Source organism: Chondrus crispus, genomic scaffold (genome assembly GCF_000350225.1).
Source record: "Chondrus crispus Stackhouse genomic scaffold, scaffold_27, whole genome shotgun sequence".
Classification (NCBI taxonomy): domain Eukaryota; phylum Rhodophyta; class Florideophyceae; order Gigartinales; family Gigartinaceae; genus Chondrus; species Chondrus crispus.
The window spans coordinates 460,718-470,380 of record NW_005179169.1 but is presented as its reverse complement, the minus strand read 5'-3'; the positions used below and the strand labels follow the sequence as shown (position 1 = coordinate 470,380).

General features: G+C 50.3%; 2 protein-coding genes; both read left to right on the top strand.

Moving 5' to 3' along the window:
- Nucleotides 1-823, top strand: part of CHC_T00005158001 (hypothetical protein) — a 1,179-nt gene extending 356 nt beyond the window's left edge. The window contains 2 exon segments of the mRNA XM_005716964.1: nt 122-492; nt 493-823. Coding sequence (XP_005717021.1) covers nt 122-492 — 371 coding nt within the window. The 3' untranslated portion in view covers nt 493-823.
- A 7,666-nt stretch (nt 824-8,489) lies between these two features.
- Nucleotides 8,490-8,792, top strand: CHC_T00005157001 (hypothetical protein). Its single transcript, XM_005716963.1, has one exon. It carries the CDS (start codon nt 8,490-8,492, stop codon nt 8,790-8,792), a length of 303 nt encoding a protein of 100 aa, XP_005717020.1.
- The last annotated feature ends 871 nt before the right edge of the window (nt 8,793-9,663 follow it).

Genomic DNA, 9,663 nt, shown 5'->3' with positions numbered 1-9,663 from the left:
CCCCCCCCCCCCCCCCCCCCCCCCCCCACGTTAGGCGGAGGGCACGCGCTCCATGCAACGAGTTGCGACTAACAGTATTCCGTTTCCTGGTTCTTTTTCGGTCGCGCGCGGACGCGGACAGTCGCCTACGCGCTGAATTGCGGGTTCATCATGGTGCGAAAGAAGGGGAAGATCCCGCCGGGTCCGGAGGGTTCCAGCTCAATTCTGTCAGAAGATTACGAGCTGGAGTACGGGAAGGACACGCTGGAGGTTGCGTCGGACTCGTTCGACACCGCGCGCGTGACGAGCCCGCGCGTGGTGCTCGTCGACGACCTGCTGGCGACCGGCGGTACGGCGACCGCGGCGTGCAACTTGCTGCGACTGGCGGGGGCGACGATCGTGGAAGTCGCGGTAGTCATGGAAATTATGTCCGAGTCGCTCCAGGGCAGGCGGAGGCTCAAGGAGGAGGCGTATATTGACGCGCATGCGCTGCTCACGTTTTGCGAGGAGTAGATTGCGAGGGCGTGGCACGAGGTATTGAGAGCCCGGACGGAACCGGGCGCGAGTGAGAAAAGAGGTTGTTTCGAGCCGTTTCTTGCACACGGTTTGATGGGGGAGGGGTGCAGAAGACCATTCCGCTGCTGGGCTTTAAGAGCTGCAAGATGCTTTGAAGCTAATCTCAGAGTTTTTATCTATGGTATTCTCTCCGACGCCGACCGGATGTCGGTCAGTGGCGAAGTCTGTAGAGAGGGAATATGATGAGGATTGAATCTGTGTGAGAGTGCGGTATCCTTCAGTAGTAACGAATGAAAGTGAAAAGGTGTATGTGGAGTGTTGCTTTCCACGTTTTGCGCGGTGCACTCGAGGTTGTTGTCTTTGCCGAATTCATGCAGCCGGCACAACTCGGCGCTTTCCCGAATCCGAAGTCCGAGTGGCACGTGTGCAGTTATAGGATCCATGCATGAAGACATCCTTGGACGTGTCGCAGTGGGGAAGGAGGGTACTACTCAACGAGCAAAGTTGGAAGGCACAAATCGCCAGCGCGTCGCTACTGCCCTCTCTATTCTCTCTCTCTTTGCGGTACCCCTATATCTATCAGTTTATTGCACTAGAACTTACCACCGCATGTGGCAACTTATAATTAAACCGACACGGCTTGTGTACACAAGCCGTGTCGGTATCGTCAACGGTCGCGAATACCATTGAAACGCTGGTGGTCTGTAGCGTACGTTGCGAATCAGGCCGCAAATTGCCATTTCCCTGCGCACATGTGCCAGTGCCCCAATTCATTCCTACCATAGCATCGTGTGTACTGTAGCATTGCGGGATCTTCTATACGTGTACACGCATACAACTTGTGACACATCCCCCAGCCGATTTAGTCCCATCGATCAGCGACGATCCGGTACTGTAAGTGCAGAAGCTGCATTACGTGTCATCACATCTTCCTCCCTCAAGCAGCAGGGGGAATACCGGTCAAAATACCGGTCAGCCGTCTTTAGTTTGATTCAGTAGAGAACACTGCCCTGGAGCTTGGGAGCACGTAGTTTCTTTAGGATATAAGGGAGGGTCTTAACTTGCCCGGGTTTGCTTTGCTTGCCCGAGTTTGCCGGTCATTTATTAATTTATTAATGTAAGTACACGCCTTCCCCTTACGTTAGTAGTGGACAGGTGTCCTTTTCCTTACGTTAGTAGTGGACAGGTGTCCCAGAGCGACGGTGCTGACTTACAGAGGCATACAGCGCCATAAATTGCCTGAACGCAACGGGGAGGACACTGTGGGTTCTACAAATTCGCTCCGAGGACGCATCGACAGGGACGTGACATGCTGCAGCGTCAAACAACTTCGCCCCAGGGACGCGTCGACATGGACGCGAGACGCTGCAGCGTCGCTCGCTTCCGACCCAGAACGTGGCCATTGCGGGTGATCCCAGATCACCGGGATAAATAATTGATCTCACCCCCTACTTCTCTCCTTACTACTCCGCGGGATAGCGTATCTATCGCCGGCGCTGTTTGGTCAAAAAACGGATCTACAACCACTGCCCAGTATCGCCGTTCGCCTCCCCTCCTTTCTTCTCAATCTAATCACTCCTACGCAATGCACGGCAATAGAATCATCACTGCTACGACCGCACTAACCGCAACCGCAGCTCTATTCTCCCTCCTTTCATTGCACCAAGCTATGTCAAACTATCCTCGACCCCGAAAATTCACAAAGCCCTTAGATCTCGGACGGGGATGGACTTTTGCCAGAGCCATCAGGATTTTTTAACGACAAAGAATTCAGTCGTACATACCGTATGGAGGGGGGGATAATATTTGGTCAGAAACGTCCGCTGCAGACGAGGAAGCAATAGTGAGAGACTTTGCGTTGGTGGCCCCTGTCTTCCGAATGGTGGGAGTCAGGGAGATGCGCCAGAGGCGCGGAGAACGGCGCACGTGGCATTGAGGTGTGGAAGCCATTTTCAGGAAAGTAGTCGGCAGAGAGGTGCTTCGTAGAGTTGGGTTGCCTTTGCGAGATGGCAGGTGCATAGATTTTTGCAAAGGGGGAGTTGAGGATGTTTTCGGCAAGGGGCAAGCACTGCGTCCACCGGAGCACAGCGTCCAAATTCGAAAGTTACAAACTTACAAAAGTAGCCAATATATGATTGACATTTGTCATTACACACTGACATAACTTGAGCTTGCAGTGTAGGGTCGTACTTGGTTTCAAATCATATATTAACGCCCAGTAGCCAATAGTAGTGCAAATCATGGCTCGGGGCAAGCAAACCCGGGCAAACTCGGGCAAGTTAAGACCCTCCCTAAGTCCCGAGGGTTCACGGAGAAAATAAACTTAGTACAGCTACCACTTGTCAGAAGACCGAACCCCGCATGCCATCAAGGTTTACAGTGCCGAGATCGACTGCTTTGCGCAGAAGTGTTCTTATTTTTCGCGCATCTGATAACCAGTGGATCTTCGCTTGTGGCACATCATAGGCAGATGAGTCGGGCCCATCCTGAGTAGTACAGTGCGCGAAACTGCAATAAGTAATAAACACCCATCGACAGCAACATAAAAGTCACTTCCTAGACTCTTTGCAGACAAAAACCTTTCTCACAGAAGCAGCGAAACAGTGTAGAACTGCCCGTCATGGCTAGAAGATCTTAATGCTATAGTTGATAAGTAACCTCTATGAAACCGCGCGAAATTGGCATAAATACGCAAAATTCCATATAGTGCAGTAGCTTTGTCGCTCCAAAGCAGAAAGGCTACGCGTTAAAACTCAAATAAAATATAGCAGTAGACGGTCTGTGGCTCCCTTCTACTATTCCACATGCTTCACCAGCTTGAACAAGGCTCGAACTGCGTCGAAGACCAGCGATCACCGAATTCGAACGGGGCAAATTCTTGCTCTTCACAGCGAATTTGTGTCATTTATAAGGATTTCAGATAGGGTAAATCGCTCTTTGGGGGCCGATCAAGGAGTTGGACGTCCAGGTTTAAACGTAGAGGGCCTAAAAAGTGGAAATGGAACGGAAAAATCTTGGAAACACAAAAGCGGGGTATGATCCGTATGACATTACAGGGACAAGATGGTGCCAGAACTATTCAAACTGAGCGAAGACTCATTATTGGAAACAGGCGCGTTCAGGATGTACTAGTTTAGTGGTGCACAGGGTTAATAAAATGAGCAGAGTGACTTACTTGTGTTGAATCGTTTTTGCAAAGTGGTTCTTAAGTTGGACACACTTGGGGTTGCAGGTTGAGTAGCTCTCAGTGTTAGTGAGTGGTTGTGCTTGCCCCTTTTGCTTTCGTCGTTCGAAGTCCTCGCCTTTTATAGAGATCCTAGTCGCTACTTAGAACAATACAGTAGATGCTACACTATAAGAAACAATAACTTCAGTCTAGAACTAATTTCCATACAACTGCCTATGTTCTTCGTTTTCAATCTCCCCGACCATCCTCTTTGGTACTACTGGATACTGCACTCCTTCTTTGACAAGTCTCCTAGATATGGCAAAGAAATTATAGTGTAATTCTATGCCATCCTTTTAGAGAGTTGAGGGGTCAGTCCATTCTGGAACGACACGAACAGTATGCTTATACAAATTACAATTACAAATACATGCATACTGTGCTTTTCCTTCAACCGTTACAGCCAGGCGCTGTACCCTATTCAAAAACATAAGAAGATGATAACGGCACCACAAATTACTGCTACGCATAAAGAAAATAGGTTCGATATGGAGTGGAACCGTTAATATTTATGGATAGCCGTCAGAATGCTTCTAAGGATTGCAAAGTTCTAAGGGATGGACTACTACCGTTTGCTGGTGAATTGTTTGGTGAGGGGCTCAAATGGAGCTCTCTTAGCAAGATAATGCTCCAATTCATACCTCTAATTTTACCAATCCTTGGCCCTCAAAACTCTGTATTACTACGCTTCCGTGGCCTGCCAAGTCTCCGGATATCATCGTTATAGAGAACGTCTCGTGTGATATGGCTAGCACCGTCTACGCGCTGGGGGATTATTACGAGAACGTGGAGGACTTGAAGGGAGGTATTGAAGAGGCATTGGCTACAGAGGGGTCAATCCCCTTATTCAGGTCTCACAAGATCTTCCTACGACGCATGAATGCAGTGACCGGTGCTTGCGGTGGTGCTACGAAGTATGAAAGGCCCTTTACTGTTCTGTATCATATGGAATGTCTTAAGACAACACTACTAAACATTTTTCTGTAGCACATGCACGATAGATTGAAAGCTGAATTCTACTTAAATGCAGTCCGTTTAATGTGGTCCGATACCCTCTTTTGCGTTTAGCGTACAGTGTACGTCACTCGCGACCGATAGCTTTCTGACAAGTTCCTTCTTACATAGACGCAGAGAACTTCGACAACCTCCCCACACGGTACCAGTGCCTTCCAACCTTTGCTATGGATTCATTTCCCATTTGATATTGATAGTTTCCCTGTAGCCCATCTACACTACTAGGGGCCCCTCATTTTCGAATAAAACACAAAAGCAACTGATAGAGTCGCGATCAGGAGAATAGGTCCTGCGCGGTCATCCGCTCCGAGACGTCTGGCCCTGGCCCCGTCTCATTTTTGCCCCTGGTGTTGCGTCCATGACTCAGCTCGCCTGGTATGCCGTGTTGTAGCGCATTGTTATTCGTTTAAATATCATTGGTGCGCTACTGCCAACAGTGGACGAAGCATGATGGAATCGCTACGGGAAATACCTGTCACTGTAAGTCCAGTTATGCTTGTGACCACGTCTTTCCAAAACTTGCCCGGACGTTTATAGTTTCGCCTAAAATTTCCGCAAACATTTTAGCAATGGTTTGCCGATTCTTTTCGGTTTTGTGGAAAAGTGGCTCAGTTGGAAGATATCATTACAGCTAATCGAGCTGGTTACAAATTGCTTACGTATGGAAAAGGTCCTCGAGGTGATGATCTGGTGCTCGCACCAGCTGTCCAGAATTGAAGGTCTTTGTGCTCGTGCGAGCACAAAGACCTTCAATTCTGGACTTCGAAAGCGCGTGAGTCTCTCTTGGATTATCTGAGTGAAGTGGATGGGCCGGTAACACCCACAGAAACGGCGGCGTATTTGGAAGACAAGTAGTGGTGGGGCACGGACGTTGAGGCTCTTTTCTTTCCCCCGGAAGACAAAGACAATTCACTGGAAGCGCATCCAAGTACACAAACAAACAGTTAGGTGGTATAGAATCGTTTGGAGCTGGTACAGTGGAAACAGCGGTCTCGTTAGGGCTTTGCTGATACTCTCGCACGCATAAACATAATACACAATCCCAACACACAGTCCCCACAACCAACCACTCCCAGACCCCACCCCCTACGCCGGCCTCTGACCTGACCCAGTGCTCTCTTTCAATTATTGCACCCACTTGCGTATTATCCCGCCCTGTCCGCCATCCTCCGGACATTAACGCTGCGCACTCTCACTAGCTTCCCGCTCCTCCTCGTTCCATCCCTGCGTCTCTTTGACTGTCTCCCCGCCTTCCCTGACACCCCTTCTCAACAGCTGCCCGGCTATTGTAGGAATCGAACTCAGATAATATGGTGTACACTTCCGACAATTACCGACTGTACCACAGTAATCATTTTTGAGTCTTGAGCACATATTTGGAGATGCCAGCAATGCACAATTCTTTGATTTTGCTCAGTATTATTAGCCAAATCTAAAATTGCCAATAAAATTTCCACCAATTGCAGGTATAAGTACCACAAGAATTCGCGCTCCCGCACCAAATGGCTCTTGACGGGTTTCCAATTGAGGGGGTCCACTTGGACTGAGAGGGTTGTCGCGACGTGCATTGCTGTCGTTAATTCCCCGGGGTTTTTGGTAGGGGTCGCTGCATACGCTGTAAGACGGTTCTGAGACGACTAAATAAAGTTATCTTTTTGCCGCACGCGACGAAAACAAACCCTGAGACTGTAGCTCCACGTGCCCTCTAACTCTACCGACACAGCCAATTAAAATTCAGGGTGCAAATGTTCTGTGCAAAATCATTCCTGCTGTGTCGATACGCAGTAAATTCACACGTACCGGCACCCTCAGTGCCCTTCTAGAGAGTATGCCTCTATTTCAAATCATGCCGTAGCCTCCATTTTTTACATAGATCTGGCGAAGTTTAACCTCTCTCGAGTCATTTAAAAAGTCAAACGTATGGCCGCACATGTTTTTTTCTGTGCAATCCGTCACGCATTGATACGCAGACTTAAAGCAGCTCTCTCGATTCAATTGTGTATCTAGCTTTGCCATTCCCGAACCACTTGCCATTATTCAAATATCAATCCTCTGGTGTTCCAGTCCTACTGATGCAGTTAAGCCAGTCGCATCCTCTCCTTTTTCTCACCCTGATACCGGCATAGGCTTCTAGAAGCCCAATGGATTCATCACATTTGCGACCTGATTCTGCACATGCGTTCACATCTACGCGCAGAAACAAACCGCGTGGAGCCGACGGACGCTTCAGGGCATCCAAAATTGATGCCACGCGCCGAGATCCGCGAGCGTCGCATCGTCTTGCCAGAAACCGCCGATATCGCGCGCAACGCCGAAACGCGCAAGAGAAGTACTTTTCAGGTTACGTGGGAGTTTTTTTCGTTCCGGGAGAGCAACGCGATTTCATTCCTTTCTCGTCGCGCAGTGGTCCATTTGTGGAGGTTTTTGAAAACATAATTAAGGACAAGTACTTGCTTGGTAGAAATGACCGCTCTACGACCCTCCAGAAAACCTACGAAATCCAAGGACTTCTCGGAAATCCCACTCAACTTGTAAGAATTTGCACGTGTGATGCGGCGACTCCGGATGCATGCAAATCCCGAGTGAAAGTCTACCGCTACAGAAGATTTCCCTGTTTGACGCGGACAACCTCGGAGATGAATCCCCTCATCGAGTGGCTGAAGCGGTTGAGTGGCCTTGGCGTGCTCTCATTTTCATTGCAGGAGTCGCTCTCAGTCTGTGTCGAAGCAATTAAAAAGTACAAATATCTGTCGAACAAGGAGGCAGGCTACGTTGGTTTTCCATTGGAAAGTAGTCAGCAGCTGTTGACGGGATCGTCGGAACGTGCACACGTAGTCGTGCGTACGCAAAATGTCGGCGGGGCATTGCAGCGCCAAGGTGTCGAAGGTGAGAACGGTAAGCATGTGGAACCGCTTGCCAACGGAAGCAGCGCTGTAAATTATGTAGGTATAGAAGGGTCTAGGGATCCTCCGATTCATATTCGAGAAAGTGGCGATGGGGCTCTGACGAGTAGCGGTGCATTGGAGGTCGCCAGCACAAGTACAGGTACCACTCTTCAGTCAGAGTCATTATCTCACAATTCGCTACTTGGAGGACCAAATGACGACATGCTACGGTTTATGATGCACTACTTGGAGCTGTCATACTGTGATGACGTCTTCCTGGTGCTCTGTATGCTATTCGACGAGCGCCTCGATTCGAAGTTCCAGTTTGTCGTTGGGGCATTTAGAGAGAAATACAAAAATGGGCAAGTGGTTGCTCCACTTTTGGTCAAGAATATTATGGCCTATGCACACGCGAAAGCTTTCAACACGAATGCAGGGCATGATCATTCAGAAATAGAGAGGAGTCTGAAGCGTACCAGCGATCAGATAGCAACGGTTCGTAGTTTATATGGCCTAAAGTCGTACGAAGAAATGCGTTGGGTGGATCCCGACCAGAATTGAAATAAAGAGTCACAACACACAATGCCCATTTCGTGCATGCTCTGCAGGGAAACGACCGCCTCGGAGATAATACTGGTCGCCTGGCTCTCTGTCACATTCTCGTGGTTGGAGCAAACGAAGGAAAACTGGTCACCGCCCTCGTAAAAATTGGTGACCAAGTAGAGGCAGCTCGGCATCTGGAAGGCGATCCTCATCTGAGCCATAAACGGCTTGCCCTTGACAAGGCCAAGGTGAGCCTCTCACTGAAGGCACTCTTGAAATGCAGTCGGTCCCTAAACGCCAAACTCTTATTCAGGACCTCGCCAGATATGCCTCCAAGTGTACTGCAACGATGCCCAGTCCCCATCCATTCCGCATATCAGTGCCCCGATCTCTACCCTCCTCCCACCGATCCACCATGTCAGAGACGTAGCACCCGCAGTCCGCGCGGTGGGTGCTCTGCTCGCCGCACCACGCCAGGCGCCCGTCTCAGGGCTCGGTCGAAGCCGTGGCGCGACGTGCGCCCAGAGTACGACCAGAGCTATTTCTTGGGCTCCGGCAACTCTTGCCTCAACCGCACCGTCACCAACCCGGTCTGCCCCTCCTTCTTCGTCTTCGACAACGACTGTTAGGGGCCTGTCTTCTGACAACCCGCCCGGCTCCGAGCGCCCGCCTCGCGCGTCAGCAGGAGCAGCCAGACCGGCGCAGCCGCGCGGACTACCACCAACGCACGGGCGCCCTTTCGCGTCGACTGCTGTGCCCGTCTTGACCACTGCAACCGCAATGCTGGAACCGGTACTAGAGAGTGGCCCCTGTGGCAAAAGACGTCTCGAGACAGAGCCCTGTTGTGCATAGATCCCTAGATTAGGGATGCAGCATACCCCCGGGATAGCTTTCACGTGAGCATGAGCCAGGAAGACCATTTTCTTCAATCTTTCTACGAGAAGGCCTTTCGCCGGGAGAGCTTGCAATAGCTTTGGAATCCACGCGCTCGCTCTCGCCTCTCTTTCTTGCAATGGACAGAGCATCAAACTTCTAGTATCCTTGGTTTACATTATCAGACGGTATCCGGGGTAGTAGGCCATTGTCGCGATCGAAGCGATTTATGATCTCCTTGAAAGCCTGAAACTCGCACGCGTACCTCTCGTGGTCCTTCTCTACCAAATGAAGGTAACGATCTAGTCCACCTGGCTTGTTCGAGCACTCTTCGAAAAGCTGCGAAAGGACACCCGTCCTCAATGTCTTGTTGGACGACATCTGACCACGCTCCTGTAGTACTTGCGTAACCCGCCTCCTAATTTCTTCATCCTGTTTGAAGACTTGGCGCACCGTCTTTGGTGCGGACGGTTCCCCCTCCAGCGCATGTTGAAGGTGTACAATTCACTTCTGTATGCCTCTACAGCCGCCCTATCTGGCATGGTCGCCCTTCGTTGCAGCCATGGGTCAGAAACCCCGTCCCTGTCGCCCATGGACTCGAACACTTCTCGAAGCGCGTCGAGCAAG